Raw genomic sequence first — 19,493 nt, 5'->3', positions numbered from 1 at the left:
GCTAATGAAGTTGTTTTTCATGAACTAGGCCAAAAGATTCAGTTTGAATAGCTAGACAAAATATGTCTTGTAATTGAGATAACTTTTTATTCCATTTCACTATTTAAGCCTACTGTTACTGTGCAGTCTCATTTCACTGGCTGATTAATATACAGTGAAGTTTTCAAGAGTATCAAAATAGCAATATAAGATGCTACTAAAATATAAAGTAATTATAAAAATAAGAGAAAATTGTTTTTGCTGGTAAGGCAATTGTATTGTCATCTGGAGAAAAAATACTCCTGATATCAATACTAAAATTAGTCTTTAATAACTATCTGAGCAGCCACTAAATACTGGTAGAAAGCATGAACTTCAAAGGAGAATTTCTGGACATGAATCTTGGTCTCACTACTTACCAGCTGTGTGACCTTTTGTAAATTACTTAAATTTTCTGTGGCCATTTCATCATCTGTAAAATGGGGATAATTAAGACAGCTACCCTAGAGGAAAATTGTGAAGATTAAATTAGTTAACATATGGAACTTTTACAACAGAGCCTGCTACTTAGTTAATGAAAGATAGCAATTGTTATTTAAATAGAACAGCAAAAAAGAAACAAATATACACACAGGTAATTAGCTATTACAAATTGAGAAATTAATTAGCTGACAGTGGAACAATGGTCATCAGTGTCTAGAGGGAGTGAGGGAAGAGTTACTGTTTAATGGGTGTAGAGTTTCAATATGAGATGATGGTAATGTTTACACAACAGTGATGTACTTAATATCACTGCGTTGTAAACTTAAAACTGGTTAAAGTGCAAATTTTTTGTTATGTATATTTTACAATGAATAAAGAACAAAAAAACTGACAGTAGATTATGCTATGGAAAGAGAAATGGTGTTTTGAAGACTGAAGCAGAATAATAAATTACTTCAGATCAGGTTTGTTCATACATTGATTCAAAACATTTATTGAGTTCTTCCTCGTGTCAGACCCTGTTTGAGTTGATACCTATAAGTCAAGTCATGACCACAGGAATGGGCCAGGAGCCTTCTAGAAAAGGCCAGTGTCAGGAGGAAACTGAAGAGTTTAGGAAGGGATGAAGTGATCCTTAGGGTTCTGCTGGGCCCTTTAAGTTTTACCCCAAGAGGGGTAAGAAGCTGTGTAACAGGTTTGAGCAGGAAAGTGAAATGATCTTATTTGCGTTTTGAAAAAATTACTCTGGCCAGGGGTAAGAAGCTGTGTAACAGGTTTGAGCAGGAAAGTGAAATGATCTTATTTGCGTTTTGAAAAAATTACTCTGGCCACAGTGAAGAGGATGGACTGAGGGAGATGTGGAATGTCCTGTGTCAGAAACTGAACTTCACTTTAGTATTGAGTCAGAAATAAATCGGAAATTACTTACTCTAACAACTGTTAGGAGTTAGGGGGCAAAGACATTGAACTGCTTTCTTCCCTCTCAGAAATTTTCAGTTTAAGTATGAGAAGATGCTCCAAAAGGAAGAGGGATGGGAGTAGTGAAAAACCTTGTTGAAATTATAAATGAATGAAAAATAACAGGTATATATTTCAAAGCCTAATACTTTCTTATAGAAAACATATTTCATGACTCAACAGTGTTTTTTAACCCTTGAGGTTTAAAAGGTAAAGAGATTACAGTGAGAGTTCTCCCATTGGGATTCAAATAAAAAAGGGCTTGTTTAAATTGAAGTTTATTCAGACAGACCTTGTTTCAACCTTGGAAATCAGCTAATCAGGTGCTCTTTGTGTCTTCAGCTTCCTCGTCAGCTTGAAATGAGTCCTCTCACTGTACTCCATCTGGGCAAAGCATTTATAGATCCACCGAGAGCTCTGTCATAAGAGAAGGGAAATGGGGCCTGTTGTAATAGTACATCAGCTACAAGTTTGCTGAGGCGGATGCTGAAGTTCAAATTAACTGATTTGTTGAACATCATTCAGCAAAAAGGGGATTTTGCTGAAATTTGCATTTGTCTGATGGACTCTGCAGCTCTTAACACCTTAGCTAGCACACTGCTTCCCTTATAATGCAGCGCTAAGTGAGGAAAGAGTATAGATATAATTATTTACATATGTATGTAAGTAAAGAGGTATATATAAGAAAAAAGAATAAGGTGAAAAATAATAGCTTGTGAGTTTGTGCATTGACATTAAGTGTTTTGCTCCCTAAATCTTCTATTAATTTATGTTAAGAAGTAAAAGTGAACATTGTATGTCAACTATTCTTAAATTTTAAAAAATAAAGTAGAGGAGGGAGATCTTGGAGTTTATCTATATATTGATAAGCTTATTTCTTTGACTAAGATATGTAAACTTCCTCTTTAAAATATTGTGACTAATACCTAATTACTTGAAATTTAAGATAATTTCAAAATTGGAAGCATTTCACTGTACTAACTGCAAGCTAGTTTCTCAGGCATATTCTTGGCACCTTTGAATCTTTATATATTTTAATTATTTAGATTTCAGCATCCTCTTCAACAAATGAATGCATTTCAGTTAAAGGAAGAATTTATTCCATATTGAAGCAGATAGGAAGTGGAGGCTCCAGTAAGGTAAGTATCTTAAATATTTAAGAAAGAAAAATATTTTAAACTTTCCTTTCTTTGTCTTTTTACCTTTTGGGGCTCTTTTTTCATAACATCTAGGGGCGCATATTCCTTTTGAGCCAAAAAATCTTTCTTATTCCCTGCTCCCATTCCCTCTCTAACAAATGACATATCTCTTAAGACCTATCTCCTAATTCCAATTCTCTGCTCTTTCTTTCGATGTCCTGTGCTTTCAAATTTCTTCTCTAAATGGCATTAACAAGGATTTGGGGGTGGCAAATGAAGCTATGTATTATCATAAAAGAATCTTTCTGAATATCAGTTAGGGCATGTTGTAAATAATATTTTGGGATGATTCAGCAAGATATATATGACTGATATTTTGAGTTTTTTTGAGTTTTTCGTGTTAAAAACAGAGCTTAGTAACATGAGTTTCTAGAATTAGACTAGATGATTTTCTAAATGTATTTGAGTTCTAAATTTACATGGTTCTACTTCTCTGGGTGGAATGCGTCTCAAAAGAGCTGTCTAAACTTACCATTTTTAGTTCTTCTCATTCTGTTCTCTTAAATCAACTTCAGTCAGATTTTTACCTTTATCACTTACCAAAGCAATTGTTACCAAGATCACCAGTGATCTCCATAGTTTTACTAAATCTTTCTTTGCTTTAATTTGGGTTTCTTAGCATTTGGGAGAGTTGATTGTTTTTTTCTTGTTGAAACTTTTTTTTTTTTACTCCCACTTGGCCCCCCTCAGTTTTCCTCTTCTCCAATTGGCCATTCCTTTTCAGTTCTTCATGTTCTTGATCTTAATGGTGCAACGCCCGAGGGTGTAGTACTTTCTAAACTCATGTCATTCCTTTGGTGTTGTACAGACTCCTGGTTTTAGATACCATGTATATGCTGACAGTTGTTAAACATCTTTCTATCTTAGACCTCTCACTTGAACTCCAGACTTGTATATGCAATCTGACTGCTCGGTATCTCTTCTTGGGTGTCTAATAGATATTTAAAACCTATTATGTCCCACACATAATTCTGGCTCCATAGTCTTTCCCAGTTCAGTCAATGGCAACTTCATTCTTGCATTAACTAGGCCAAAAACTCTGCAGTCATCATTGACTTCACTTTTTCTCACGCATACACCCAGCCAAACAGCAAATCTTGGTGGTTCTACCTCAAAGTATATCCAGCATCGGACTATTTCTCACCACCTCCACCATTACCATTTTGGTCAAAGCAACTGCCGTCTTTTCACCCAAGTTATTATTGTAGCCTAATACCTAGTTTCATTGATTTAATCTTTGCTTTACTGGTGTTTTTCATCATAAGAGTCAGTTTTCCTCTATATATCTCATGTCTTTGCTCAAATATCTTCTCAATCAGGCCTTCCTTGATCACGCTTTTTAATACTACAACTCTTAACCTTCCAGTCACCAGTGAGTTCCATTTCTTTCTTTCTTTTTCTCTGTAGCCCATTTTCTGCTTGTGCTCTGTAATTTACTTATTTGATTTGTTGCTTATGTCTTCTTGTGCCTGAATGTAGTTCCATTAAGATAAGGATGTTTGTCTGATTTGCTCAACAGTGTTTGCTCTGTTATCTGGAATACTATCTAGAACATAACAAAGTGAAGTTATTTGTTGAATGAATGTCCCTCCTCAGCTGTTTTGATGTTACAAGTTGTTAAGGACAATGTATGAAGCACAGCCTATTGGGTTTAAGTTTTACTGTATCTTCCAGGCCAGCTAACAATAACTAGATTTGTTTAAGACGGTCCTGTTAACTTATTATAAAAAAGGTGTGTACATTACTATGAGTACCAATTGTTCAATAATATTCATTTCTTTTTTGTATACATTTTCTTCTTTCCCTTGCCTCAAATTTCAGGCATGAGAACAAAGAGAGAATACAATTGACTTTTATCAATATATTTGAATTACCTGATTTAGTTGCCTTAATAGGAATTCTTTTGTTAATCTTTATTACTTATTACTTTAGTGATATTTGAATAGTGTCGAGGTGAGATATTTAATGGTATGTTTTCAGAAGATGTAAAATAATATTGATGGTGTTTTAAACATTTTTCCCTTGGAGCATAATGAAGATGTTAGCTTAAGTCAGGGGCCAGATGATAAAGCCATGACTGGCCCATATTTTTTTTAGTGTGATTACATTATCATTATTTAATGTAATTATTATGGTGAAGTTGACATAATCAGTGTACCTCAGGGAAAGAAGGTAACATGCTTTGTGAGACTAACCAGCTTTGCTCTCTTTATTGTAGAGTTTAGGTAGTGGCCATGTTGATCTAATCTACTTTTTACAACTGAATATACACATAGCTTACAATTGCTATATATATTTTTTTAAATTTATTTTTGAGACCGAGAGAGAGAGAGATGGAGCATGAGAGGGGAAGGGGCAGAGAGACAGGGAGATACAGAATCCAAAGCAGGCTCCAGGCTCTGAACTGTCATCACAGAGCCCAACACGGGACTTGAACCCACGAACATGAGACCATGACCTGAGCCGAAGTTGGAGGCTTAACCGACTAAGCCACCCAGGTGCCCCGATTACATATTTTAAAATACTCAACCACATGAATGAAATGCCAATTCCAGGCACAATGGAAAACACACCATCTGTGAAATGAATTGACTGTGAAAGTCCTTAGTAGTTCTTAACATTTTAATTAACTAGTTAATTAATTTTTGAAAAAGAGAGAGCATGTGCATGAGCACCAGCAGAGAAGGGGGCAGTGGTGGGGTGAGAGAGAGAATCTTAAGCAGGCTTCACATTCCATGCCAGGCTCTCCTATGACCCTGGGATCATGACCTGAACCAAAGCCAAGAGTCAGACACTTAACCAATTGAACTACCCAGGCTCCCCTCTTAACATTTTTGAATGTCTTTTTCTTTAGGTATTTTTTTTGGTTAAGGCAATCCAACAGTGTTATAAATACATATGAAATCTAAATTATCTTTCTTATATGTTGATATAAAACCTTTTTATGTTTATTTATGCCTTTGTATTTTTGAGTGCCCGTTGTCATAGGTAGCTGAGAATGATCTGTTAACTCTTCTAACATATTTTTCCTCTTCGTACTCAAAATAAGCCCAGACATGTTTAATTATTCATAGCAGTGTTCTTCAACATAAAATTCTAACAAATTTAGAAGTTTTGTGATAGTGTGAAAGTAGTGCATTCTAAACTTTTTCCTTTGTTCTACTATATAGGTATTCCAGGTATTGAATGAAAAGAAACAGATACATGCTATAAAGTATGTGAACTTAGAAGAAGCAGATAATCAAACAATTGATAGTTATCGGAATGAAATTGCTTATTTGAATAAACTACAGCAACACAGTGATAAGATCATCCGACTTTATGATTAGTAAGGATTCTTTTTTAATTTAAAAAGAAAACTATATTTGCTATAATTATTCAGATAAATACTTAGTAAATCTTAATAGTGTAACCTAACTGTGTATTATTGTGTTTTATTTTGTTTTTGTTTTTAATGACAGTGAAATCACGGACCAGTACATTTACATGGTAATGGAATGTGGGAATATAGATCTTAATAGTTGGCTCAAAAAGAAAAAATCCATCAATCCATGGGAACGTAAAAGTTACTGGAAAAATATGTTGGAGGCAGTTTACACAATTCATCAACATGGTATTTTAAAACTCGTTATATGTTGAGTTATAATAATCATTAACAGTGTCATCTTACAAGTTTTAGGTATTTGTTATTGGCACCTCTAGGCTAGATAAACTAAATATTTGGACACTCATTTAAAGAAGAAGGTAACAAGAAACATTTCTTTAAAACCTTGTTAGCCAATGGCGATAGTGTATGAACTCAAGTCCCCACAGCCATAATGCATCCATAGTGCAAAATATACTCTTACCTTTATTAGTATTAACATAGTCTATTATTCTGGGTCTCCAAATAGTTCGGTTATAGCAGATCTGACACTTGGGTTTCAGGCATCCCAAAAATCTGAGATGTTTATTTCACCCATTCTCATAGTCATTTTGTATTGTGTCCCTTGTATGGGAGTTGATTTTACTCTTTTTCAATTGTTAACCCTAGGCTTTTTGTTTTTTTTATTGTTTTTTGTTTGTTTGTTTGTTTTACTTTACTGGGACTTGGTTCCTCTTAGGCTTCTCTGCCTTTACCTTATCCTTTTTAAAAAATAATTGCTAACCTAGATTAATTGAAAATTTTCTCCTCATGTTTCCCAGTAAGTTAAAAGATAATTCACCAGTGATTAAGATCAGGGCTGTAGGGACAGAGGGGTCAGGAGCATTAGGATCTTCCATCTGACAATATAATTTATGATGTTATCTGATGGGTGGTGAATCGCAATGGTGAAGATCATAAACTCTAAAGCCAGAGTACCTGGGTCAACTTATGGCCCCATCAGTTAGGTTGTATGACCTTGAACAAATTACTTAATCTCTGTGCCTTAGTTTTTTCACTTAAAAGGGTAATAATATTATAGCAATTACCCCAGTGCTGGTGTGAGGATTAGATAATTCTAATTATCTAATATAAGCAGCAAACTTAGAATAGTGCCTGGCATTTTGCAGATGCTATATCTTTTTAGAAAATTTAAAAATGGGGTGTCTGAGTGGCTCAGTTGGTTAAGTGTTCGACTCTTGATTTTGGCTCAGGTTATGATCTCATGGTTGGTGGAGATCGAGCCTCGCATGGGGCTCCTGAGCTGACAGCATGGAGCCTGCTTAGGATTTTCTCTCTGCCTCTCTCTGCCCCTCCCTCACTCACATGGTGTCTTCTCTCTCTCAAATAAATAAACACGAAAAAAATTTATACATGAACATTTAATTTGATTGCCCAAGGGAATCAACTCAGCTACTAGATTGTGAAATTTCTCTTAGAATGTTTTACATTGTCTAATATAACAACGGATTTTTATTTTGAAGGCATCGTTCACAGTGATCTGAAACCTGCTAACTTTCTGATAGTTGATGGAATGCTAAAACTAATTGATTTTGGGATTGCAAATCAAATGCAACCAGATACAACAAGTATTGTTAAGGACTCTCAGGTAAAACTTAACGAATGATGGGTTACTACACACTATATGGTTCAGTTCCATTTCACCTGTAAAGTATTTTGCTAATGGGTATTTTATTTTCCTACCTCATTCTTCAAAGGATTTGAAATCTTTGTATTAAGAATAGATACTATAAGAATAAAAACCATATTTAATACAATTTAGAGAGTCAAGATCAGGTAGAAATAAATCTGGCACTTTGCAATTATTTTCCTATAGCTGAGGTAGAAAAGCATAAAGCCTGTCTTGGAAATCATCTTTGTCATGATCTTGAGTTCACCTTAAACTTTGTCTCAGAGATTCCTAGTAGCAACCAAAGAGGGAATTGGAGTTACATGTTTTGCTTTTTTTATCATCCATGGAGTAAGATTATTTCATTCTTCCGGAAAAGTAAAGCTTTTCCTGTCACTTGCATTTAAAAAACAAATTCTCAAGTGGGCCTTCATTATTGGAAACACCGTAATAGATATTGTACTCAACTGTCTTTTTCTAATAGGATATACAGTCACAAACTTAATAAATTTGTCTCCATAAAAACTGAGGTGATAACACCAAAGAATAACTAAAAATAATCCTCCTTGGAGTCAAGATGATGTGTTCTATGTATGCAGATTTCTGATGTGGATGTGCCATAATCCTAGAAATAAAACTAGACTATTTTTAGGAGGAATAGATGAACAACATGCCTTTGAAACAATTCTATTTGACAGTAACTTCTCTTTGTATCAAAAATATGGCTGAACATTTAATTGTAAATCAGCTTGAAGATATCCTCTATGTCAAGGCCCTAAAGTACAGGTATTCTGTGCTTGAAAACAGAACCACTTATTTTAGAATAAAATACATGCCCTGTTGGAAGAAGGCAGCTGTGGGGATGAGCACTGGGTGTTATATGGAAACCCAACTTGACAATAAACTATCTAAAAATAATAATAATAAAAAAATAAAATAAAATAAAATACATGCCCTGTAAGGTTGGCATAATCCGACTGTGGAAACTCTTGGATGATTTAGATTCCTGCCCCATCTTGCTCTGGACATGGGCCCATCCTTGGAGGCATAGCTAGATTTTTGACTGGTTGGTTGGTGGATTTAAAAAAAAAAAAAAAAATTCTAGGCCTATTCCAGCACAGAAATGAGTGATTGATATTAATTTCTCAAAGTTTATGACCATTGATATAATTTTAGCCTCTACAGTTTTATGGTAGTTGCCATCATAATCATAGAAAAAGCTTAGCATTCTGAAAGGAATAACTTTTCTGATTATGAACCCAATGTATTTTGCTGGACTTGTGAAGAAATCTATGTCCTAATACTATTGTCAGTTACTTGATTTTCTAAAATATATTACTGCAGTGTGTAATTATTCAAGTTTCCAAGAACCTGACATTTGTGTTTTGAAATATCTAACACAGAAGAAAATATTTTCATTGGTTGTGTTTTCTGTGCTTTGGCATACAGGTTGGTACAGTTAATTATATGCCACCAGAAGCAATCAAAGATATGTCTTCCTCAAGAGAGAATGGGAAATCTAAGTCAAAGGTACTATGAAGGTTATTTACAACCCATTTATCTGGCATCAATAGGGAATGGACTATTCTCTGTTTAAACCTAACAGATAACTGAAAATTGCTTAAGTTCTAAAACTTAGGCCATTATAGAGACCTTGCTTTCTTTGGCAAATTGTCATCGGATTCAATTTTACAGTTATTTATTGATTTGAGACTGTTCTTTTTGTATTGTGCTTGTAATATGGGATGTCTCAACGATGTGCTCTAACAAAATATGTACACAGGGTATGTTTTTTTAAGTTTCAAAATGAAAGGTAGAAATTAAGACTAAATTGGCTCCAATTTGAGCACCTTAAAAGAACCTTTGAAGTCTTGTTCCTCTTTGATTTTTTCCATTTTATCTCTTATCATTTATTCATTTGTGAATTCTACATTTCCAAGTACAATTCTAGTAGGCAATTGTTCCCCAGCCTGCCACAGCTACTTGCCCACTTGCCTTATTTTACCACCTCAGTGAGCTTTGTGTTAGCCTCATTGGTGTCTCTTGTTGGGCTTATTTTGCCTGCCAGGATGCCTCTGGTTCCCAAGCTAATCCTCCCTTGCTCTGTAGCAGTATAACCAAGTGAATACAAACATACATTGTTGTCCAGAGACTTGCATTCAAGTAATAGACCTGCCTCTTCATTAACAACATCTTTGTGAAGAAACCAGAAACTTGCCTGGTTTCTTCATCTATAAATTTGGGTTATAAACAGTACCTATTTTAAAAGTAATTGAGGATTAAACAATAAGGTATATAAATCACTAACTGCATTGTCTAGCCCCAAATAATTGCTTGATAAAAGTGTGCTTATTTACTAATTATATTTTCTTTCCTAGAAAATTGTGGCTTCTAAATATCTTCTCAAATAACTGACATCATATTATGTCAAATAGTGTCATAAAATTCTTTTTATTATTTGTTTAATTAATTGTTCCCCATTTCTTTTAATACTTAGATTTGTTGTCTTTTTTTCTTTTTCTTGGTTATACTTTCCAAGGTTTTGTTAATTTTAAAAAAGCAAGTCTTCATTTATTCTGTTTTCATTTGCTCTCTAATTTCTGCTTTTATCTTTATTATTTGTATTTCCTTTAGGTTTCTCTTTTTTCTAGTTTCTGGATTTAAATAATTGCCAATTTAATTTTTGTATGCTTCTTAATTAAAACATTAAAACTAAACTTTACTGAGTTTTACTTTAACTTCTACTACAAAAAAAGTAATATTTCTTATTTTCATTAATTCTAAAGTCTCCAGTTTCAGTTTTAAGATACTTTAAAATAAAATTTATTTTGAATTGCTTGTAGAGTTCAGATGTTTTCAGTTGTCAACTCAATGCTTTAATATTATGGGTAAATGTCCATTCAGTGGAATCACCTGCTAAACAGTGGCCTTAATGATTCTGAATAGAAGACAAATTTTTTATCCCACCATGTAAGGTAATCCCTGCTTGTGAAGAGCTCAAATCCTCCCAGTCTAGCTCTGTTATCAAATTACTTCCAATAAGCATCTGTTGGCTTTTTGGAGTTTCTATTCTGAGGTCTATTGGGCACATTCACTATTTCTTTCTGCTTTCTGTTTCTCTACTATGCATGACTTGTGGCTGTTGGTAGTTTATTTCCATTCATATTTTGGGGTTCTTGGGTATAGTTTTTCACTTGGTTTTGTTGTAAATATTCTCCATATGTCTATGGTTTTGCTACAAGGCTTCTCTATCTTATCTGGGGATTTGGACAAATTGAAAAGCTGCTGCAATCTAAAAAGCAAAACAAATAAAAAGCAGAAACAGACTCATAAAGAAAGAGAACAAACTTATGGTTGCCAGGGCAGAGGGGGTAAAAGATTGGGCAAAATAGGTGAAAAGGAGTGGGAGACACAGGCCTACAGCTGTGGAATGAACAGGTATAGAATGAATAAGTCATGGGATCAAAGATAGAGTATAGGGGATCCAGACACTTGTGTTCTAATAGTGTTGTGTAGTGACAGATGGTAGCTACACTCCTGGTGAGCATAGCATAGTGTATTGAGTTGTCAAGTCCCTATGTTGTATCCCTGAAACTAATGTAACATTGTGTGTCAACTCTACCTTAATTTAAAAAATAAATAAATAAGAAAACCTATGCTGCCACAGCCATTGCCGTTTTTCCAGAATCTGAAATCTATGACTTCTGTAGAAACAGATTTAATTTCCAGATGACTAAGTTGGAGGAAAAGGAGTATTTTTATTAATTTTTAGTTTTCTTTGTGTTCAGATAATGGAGTCTGTTTATTTGCCAGTTTCCAAAAGGTGTGCTAAAATCTATCCCTCCCATCAAAATAATTTATTATAGTTTTTATTCAGTATAGTTCTATTAAATGTAGTTTCAGTACAGAGAAGTTCATGAGTATTGTCTTCATTGATTGTAACTTTTATCATTATAAAATGGAATTTTATTATGTTCTCGTTCCCTTTTCCTAATGTTAACACTACTATTCTGCTTTCTTTTCTTCTCTGTCTCTTAAAGTCAAAATGGTAATTATGTTATAATATTGCATTGTTTCTAATGAGACTATTTAATACAAAGAACATGTTATAGTAAGTATATTTCCTGATTACTTACTGTAACCAGAAGTTATTCTCTATGCTTATCTATAGCTCACAGTTATATCACTTAATGCCCATAGCAATGTACTTTTATTATTTCTATTTTAGAGGTGAGGAAATGGAAATACATAGAATTAGCTAGTGATAAGGCCAGGATTCAAATCCAACCCAGCCTGGCTCTATAGTTTCATTCTTGGATTTAGGATAGCTTAACTTAACAGTTTTAAATCTATGCATACTTAACATATTATTAATTTTATATACAAATTTATTGTAATCAAATAATTTTGGAGAAAACAAGTAAATTTAAAATTTGCAGTTAATGGTTTTTAGTTTATATTGTCATAAGCTGACAAGAACATAATATGTGTTGGTTTAAATATTTTAATTATGAATTTGTTGAGAGACTTAAAGTAAAGCTCATGTCCTGATAAAATAACCAAATATAGCAAAAACTAGAGAAAGATGTTTTTTCATGTAAACTTAACCTAGTACTTGCACATTCATTGAGGTTTAGTTATAATTTTAAGTGGTAGGGAATATATGTTTATGTGTGTGTATATAAGATACTCTTACATTTAATTTTATGTTAAAATAACAGCAACTTGCTATTCTTTCTTTTTTTTCCTAATTAGATAAGCCCCAAAAGTGACGTTTGGTCCTTAGGATGCATTTTGTACTATATGACTTACGGGAAGACACCATTTCAGCATATAATTAATCAGATTTCTAAATTACACGCTATAATTGACCCTAATCATGAAATCGAATTTCCTGATATCCCGGAGAAAGATCTTCAAGATGTGTTAAAGGTAACATTAATACTGTATGGATATAGAAGAATGAGATTTCATATACTTAAATTGTTTGCTTAGAAGAAATAGTTGAAATCTGGCATAGATAGATATAACTAGTCTGCTGGAAGGAATTGTTGAATGACTTAACTTTTTAAGTTGTGTTAAGCTTATTTTGAAAGTGTTTTTTAAAAGCTATGAATACTTGGGAGTTTTGCAGAGATGACTTGTGGAATCTTGTCATTCCTGATTGGGCTATCTAGAAAACACCTTCTGGAGTATGGTGCAATCTTGAAAAATACTTTATATCAATATTACATAAGCAAACTTGATTTTTAAAAAAAATTAATCCTTATTTTTATAGTGTTGTTTAATAAGGGACCCTAAACAGAGGATATCCATTCCTGAGCTTCTGGCGCATCCATATGTTCAAATTCAAACTCATCCAGGTACTTCTTTGAAAAGTTTATTAGATTACTAATTAATTACTAAGTAATTATATTAATTATACTAAGTAATTATACTAATTACTAATATAAACAGATTTTTAGCTATAACAAAATCAGAATTTGCATGGGCTACTTCCAGCCTTCCTCCTTCCTTAAGGAAGTTCCTTTTATTCTAAAATACTAAAATATATGAAATCGCTTTTTTTACTTGCTGGCATTCATTTTTACTTATCCTTGGTAAATAGCTATGATCAATGATAAATTACATAAAGCCAGCCACCATTGTGCTGTTAAACAGAATGTATTTGTGTATTTTATATTTTTTTTTTTACAGGTAATCAGATGGCTAAGGGCACCACTGAAGAAATGAAGTATGTCCTGGGCCAACTTGTTGGTCTGAATTCTCCCAACTCCATTTTGAGAGCTGCGAAAGTAAGAATGTCTATTCTCTATCTACGTTACTTTTAATTGTTTTGTATGGTTTAATGAATTAGACACTTAAACAGGTACTCTAAAGAAGAGTTGGTCCAATCGTCAGAAACTATGAAATATATTTCTACATTTAGATACTTAACATGTGCTTTTTGACAAATACAGACTTACTTGATTTATAGTCTTATTGTACAGATAGCACAATTGAAAGTGGATTGTCATATAAGGTGCATACCTAAGATTGCTGTCAGGTCTCAACTGGGATAAATTTAAAAAGCAATCTGGTTTTTGAATCAACAATATTCTTAACACAGCTTTTGAATTCATTTCTTCTAGCCATTTTTTTTTTTGTTAAGCCATCTTGGAAAAGTCTCAGTATTTGTTAAGTAATGACTTAAAGCTATGTATAGCAGTCAGAACACTTCTCAAAGTGAATGCCTCAAACCTTTCAGCCTCCCAGTGTTTATGTCTATACCACCATGTTTAGATCTCATTGCAATCAAACACCTTGTCATTTCTAGAGCCCTAGGTATGCTTATTGCCCACTGGTTGATTAGCAGTTACTAATTATTTATTTCAGTAATAACATTGTTATAAAATTATGGGAGCTTAAATTAAAAACACTTTTAGCTCTCTGGGTATGGTAAAGCCTGTCTAAGATGTCAAGAACATGACACATTTCTGGAGGAATTTACTATATGTTCACTATTGTATTTGCATTCATGATATAAAGGTAAATTTTTTCTTAAATTTTCTCAAGTGCTGATGGTTAAATCAATGGCTTTAGGAATTTAAATGGAACAAAATATGTTTTATAATTTTACTCTATTTCATATCTTCATATTTTAAATTTCTATCAATATATTATTTAGAGCCTTTTATAAATAGAGGTCAGTTTCCTTTGTCACTAAGGTTATGTGTTCCTTCAAGACAGAGATGTCACTCATCTTCATAAGTTAGATGTTGGCTTAGCCTTAAATCCTTTAAAAAAATACATAGATTTTAATATAGCTGGTTATGCCTATTTATATAATAATTTGTATTTTTTTAATGTCATCTGTTTATTAGTTGAAATATCATCTGATAGTATATTTCCTGATGAATGTATTTTAAAGTATAGCAATTTATCTAAGACTAGCTTTATTTAAGAAAAACTAAGATCAAGAAGGGCTTGAAGATGCATATTTATACTTAATAATGGCTACGGTACATTTCTTTTACAGAAAGATTGAGCTGTATCTTATGATAGAATTTTAGGCCAGGCTAGATGTTTATAATTCTTAATCATCTTCAACAGTTTATAAAATAATTTTGCAGTTATAAGAACAAGAGAGAAATTCATCTCATATTCGAATATGTTTAGTTATCTTTATTAATCTGATAATCCATTGAATTAAAAAAATTACAAAATAGGTGTGTGTTTTTAATTTCAGACTTTATATGACCGATATAATAGTGGTGAAGGTCATGATTCCACTTCATCATCCAAGACTTTTGAAAAAAAATGGGAGAAAAAATGATTTGCACCTACTCACAAACTGTCAAATATCACCTGTAAAAGTATATTGGACTATTATATTCTTGATTCTCTGGAAACTGCTCTTAAGGACAACTTGACCCTGAATGTCAATGGCAGAAAAATTCAGTGGATTATTCTCAAAAGAAAACTGTAAAAATAATAACCACTAATGATACTGTATATATTAAGTTGTAGAATTGTTTTCTCTTTTATGCTTTCCTGTAAATCTACTCTATTTGATATCATTTCACACTTAGAATAGTGGATGGACAACTGAAATATATTCCGAAGAACTACGTAAATAAAGCTTTGTAGCATAAAATGATACTAAAATGTAAAAAAAAATGTATAATTATTTACTTTAAGCTAATGCACTACTGGTGTGGCAGCAAAATTCTTAATAAAAATTGAATTAAGGGAAGACACAAGAGTCTTCAAGAAGAAAATTCCAAAGGGTTTGAATTCTAAAATAGATTTCCTGATTGCTTTATGACACTGATACAGTCCAGAGTTTTAGAGCTGCACAGGTTCTTTTAATTCTTCCTTTGATTCTTCATAACATCTATTGTTTTTGGTGTTCAGAGTATCATGCTAGCTTCTGTGGTATAAGTTGTATAGGGCATGCCCTCACTGTATGACTTGTTTGGCAATTGATAATTACCGGTGTAGTCTTAGAGTCTTTGGGACTAAATCTAATACATCTCCCCCGCCCCCTTTCCTTCTTTTCTTTTCTTAGAATGCATTAGACTTTTGTTTTTTTGTTTTGAGAGAGAGTGCAAGAACGGAAGGGGCAAAGAGAGAGAGGGAGGGAGAGAATCTCAAGCAGGTGCCATACTGTTAGCGCAGAGACTGACTCAAGACTTGATTTCACAACTGTGAGATCATGACCTGAGCTGAAACCAAGAGTTGGACGTTCAACTGACTGAGCCACCCAAGGCACCCCTCAATAGATTTTTTATTAAATTAAGACTCTTCTTTAGATCAGTTTTAGGTTCACAGAAAAATTGAGGGGGAGGTGCAGAGATTTCCCATATAGCCTTTACCCTTACACATGCACTATCTCCCCTCTTATCAACATCCCCCACCAGACTGGTACATTTCTTAAACAAATCTACATTGACACACCATAATAATCTCCCGAAGTACATAGTTTACATTACAATTCACTCTTGCTGGTGTACATTCTGTGGGTTGGGACAAATGTGTAATGACAAGTTTCCATCATAATACTGTCATATGGAGAATTTTCATTGCCCTAAAAATTCTCTGTGCTCCTCCTACTCGTTCCATCCCTATCCCATAATCCCTGGAAACCGCTGATCTTTTTATTGTCATGATAGTTTGGCCTTTTCCAGAACACCATATAGTTGGGAGTTACACAGTTGCTAGCCTTTTCACATTAGTTTCTTTCACTTAAAAAAGGTTCCTTCAGGGGTGCCTGGGTGTGTCAGTTGGTTGGGTGTCTGACTTCAGCTCAGGTCAGGATCTGACAGTTTGTGAATTGGAGCCCTGCATCAGGCTCTGTGCAGACGGCTCGGAGCCTGGAGCCTGCTTCAGATTCTGTGTCTCCCTCTCTCTCTGCCCCTCCCCTGCTTGCACTCTGTCTCTCTGTCTTCTCTCTCTCAAAAATAAACATTAAAAAAACACGTTCCTCCAGGTCTTTTCAGCGCCTAATGATATTCCCTTATGTGGATGTACTACAGTTTATCCATCCATTTACTGAAGGTCATCTTGATTGCTTCCAAATTTTGTCAGTTATGAATAAAGCTGCTATAATCTATGTGCAGGTTTTTTGTGGACATGAGTTTTCAACTCTTTTCTGTAAATACCAAGGAACATGCTTGATGAATTCTTTGTAGAGTATGTTTAGTTTGGTAAGAAACTGTCAAACTGTCTTCCCAAGTGGCTGTACCATTTTGCATTCCTTCCAGCAGTGAATGAAGATTCTTGTTGCTCTACATCGTAACTAGCATTTTAGCCATTCTAAAAGTAGTATCTCATTTTTCTTTTATTTTGCATTTTCCTGATGACATATGATGTGGAGAGTCTTTTTATATGCTTACGTGCCAACTGATAAAACATCTTTGGTGAGATATCTTTGGTTTATTTTTTAAATTGGGTGTTTTTTTTTTTTTTTAGGTTAAGTTTTAAGAAGTCTTTGTGTATTTTGGGTAGCAGTTCTTTATCAGATATCTTTACAAATTTTTTTTTCATTCTGTTTTCTCATTTTCTTGATAATTGTCTTTTACAGATTAGACATTTTTAATGCTGAAAAGTCATCATCATACCTAAAGTCATGTTTCTTGCTGTGTTATCTTCTAGAGTTTAACAGTTTTGCAGTTTATATTACATTTAGGTTTGTGATCCACTTTGAATTAATTTTTGTGGAGAATTAGCAAAATTTTGTTTATTCCCTCACCAACACCATGCTTTCTTTATTGCTGTCGCTTTATAGTAAGTCTTGGAGTTGGACAGTATGAATTCTTCAGCTCTGTCTTCTCCTTCAATATTGTGTTGACTATTAATAGGTTTTTTTTTTCTTCTCCATATAAACTTTAGAATTGGTTTGTCAATATCTGTAAGAAAACTTGCTGGGATTTTGATTGGGATTGCATTCAATTTGTAGATCATGTTGAGAAGAACTGACATTTAAAAAAATTTTTTTTTAATGTTTTATTTATTTCTGAGAGAGAGAGAGAGAGAGAGAGAGAGACAGCATGAGCAGGGGAAGGTCAGAGAGAGGGAGACACAGAATCTGAAGCAGGATTCAGGCTCTGAGCTGTTAACACAGAGCCCAACACTGGGCTCCAACCCACGAGCTGTGAGATCATGACCTAAGCCGAAGTCGGACGCTTAACCGACTGAGCCACCCAGGCGCCCTGAGAAAAACTGACATTTTGACACTATCAAGTCTTCCTATCCATGGTTGGAATATTTCTCCGTTTATTTTTCCTTGATTTTGTTCATCAGAGGTTTGTAGCTTTTTTCATATTAGACCTTGTATATATATTGTGAGATTTATTCCCAAATATTTAATTTTTAAGTGTGCTAATATAAATGGTATTGTGTTTTTTAATTTCAGATTCCACTTGTTCATTGCTATTATGTAGGAAAATGATTGACTTTTGTATATTAACCTTATATCCTGCAACCTTTCTATAATTGTCATCTGCAGATAAGACTGTTTATTTCTTCCCTCCCAATCTGCATATGTTTTGGGTTTTTTGGTCTTTTTTTTTTTTTTTTTAAGTAATCTCTATACCCAATATGGGGCTTCAACTCATAACTCTGAGATCAAGAGTCATGTGCTTGTCCAGCTGAGCCAACCAGGCTCCCTTCTTACCTTCTTGTATTAGCTAGCACTTCCAGTATGCTGTTGAGAGGAGTGGTGAGGGGACTTTCTTGCCTTGTTTCTGATCTCAGTGGAAAAGCTTCAAGTTTCTCACCATTAACTATGATGTTAGTTAGCTGTATGGGTTTTTTAATTAAGTTGAGGAAGTTCCCCTTTATTCTTAGTTTCCTGAGAGTTTTTATCATGAATTGATATTAGATTTTGTAAATTGCTTTTTCTGCACCTATTAATAATGATTATGTGAGTTTTGTTTTGTAGCCTTTGATGTGATTGATTACATTAATTGATTTTTGAATGTTGGACCAGCTTTGCATACTTGGGATGAATCCCATTGAGTTGTAGTATATAATTCTTTTTATACATTTGCTAATATTTTATTGAGGATTTTTGCATCTATATTCATGAGAGATATTGATCTATAGTTTTCTTGTGATGTCTTTGGTTGTTTTTTGTTTTTTGGGGGATTTTTTGGTTTTTGTTTTGATTTGTTTTCTTTTTGAGAGAGACCATGCATGAGCAGGGGAAGGGCAGAGGGAGAGGGAGAAAGAATCCCAAGTAGGCTCCATGCCCAGCACAGAACCCAATAGGGCTTGGTCCCACAACCATGAGATCATGACCTGAAGCCAAATCAAGAGTTGGATACTTAACCGACTGAGCCATTTGGGCACCCCTGTCTTTGGTTTCAGTATAAAGGTAATGCTGGTCCCATTGCATGAGTTAGGAAATATTCCCTCTGCTTCTGTCTTGTGAGAAGAACTCGGTAGAGAATTTCTTCTTAAATATTTGGTAGATTTCACCAGTGAACCCCTCTGGTTCTGGAAACGCATCTGGAAGGTCATGAATTATTCGATTTCTTTAATACAAACCTATTCAGGTTGTTTATTTCTTTTTGCGTGAGTTTTGGCAAATTATGTTTTTCAAGAAATTGGTCCATTTTATCAAGTTTATCAAATTTGTGAGCATAGAATTGCTCATGTCCTTTTAATGTCCACAGGATCCGTAGTTAGGTCTTTTTTTTTTTTTCCTGATATTAGTAATTTGTGTCTTCTCCATTTTTTTTTTTAGTCTGACTAGAAGCTTATTGATTTTATTGATCTTTTCAAAGAATCAGCTTTTGCTTTCATTGATTTTTTTTTTTGTTTTTTTTTTTTTTTTTTTTTTTTTTTTTAAAATCCA

The 19,493-nt window shown here is 33.7% G+C and overlaps 1 protein-coding gene across 3 annotated transcripts in view; it reads left to right on the top strand.

Annotated features, from left to right (window-relative positions):
• The window catches only part of TTK (TTK protein kinase), a 41,027-nt gene extending 23,969 nt beyond the window's left edge, over positions 1-17,058 (top strand). For all 3 annotated transcript variants that reach the window (XM_077750343.1, XM_077750342.1, XM_077750344.1), the window contains 9 exons: positions 2,466-2,558; positions 5,789-5,946; positions 6,080-6,231; positions 7,506-7,630; positions 9,101-9,181; positions 12,407-12,583; positions 12,930-13,014; positions 13,349-13,446; positions 14,880-17,058. In XM_077750343.1, coding sequence (XP_077606469.1) covers positions 2,466-2,558; positions 5,789-5,946; positions 6,080-6,231; positions 7,506-7,630; positions 9,101-9,181; positions 12,407-12,583; positions 12,930-13,014; positions 13,349-13,446; positions 14,880-14,966 — 1,056 coding nt within the window. In that variant the 3' untranslated portion in view covers positions 14,967-17,058. The remainder of the gene's footprint in view (positions 1-2,465; positions 2,559-5,788; positions 5,947-6,079; positions 6,232-7,505; positions 7,631-9,100; positions 9,182-12,406; positions 12,584-12,929; positions 13,015-13,348; positions 13,447-14,879) is intronic.
• The last annotated feature ends 2,435 nt before the right edge of the window (positions 17,059-19,493 follow it).

This window comes from Crocuta crocuta, unplaced genomic scaffold, assembly GCF_008692635.1.
Source record: "Crocuta crocuta isolate KB4526 unplaced genomic scaffold, BGI_CrCroc_1.0 scaffold9, whole genome shotgun sequence".
In the NCBI taxonomy this organism is placed as follows: Eukaryota; Metazoa; Chordata; class Mammalia; order Carnivora; family Hyaenidae; genus Crocuta; species Crocuta crocuta.
The sequence above is the reverse complement of the archived record's forward strand: the minus strand, read 5'-3'. Positions and strand labels throughout refer to the sequence as shown.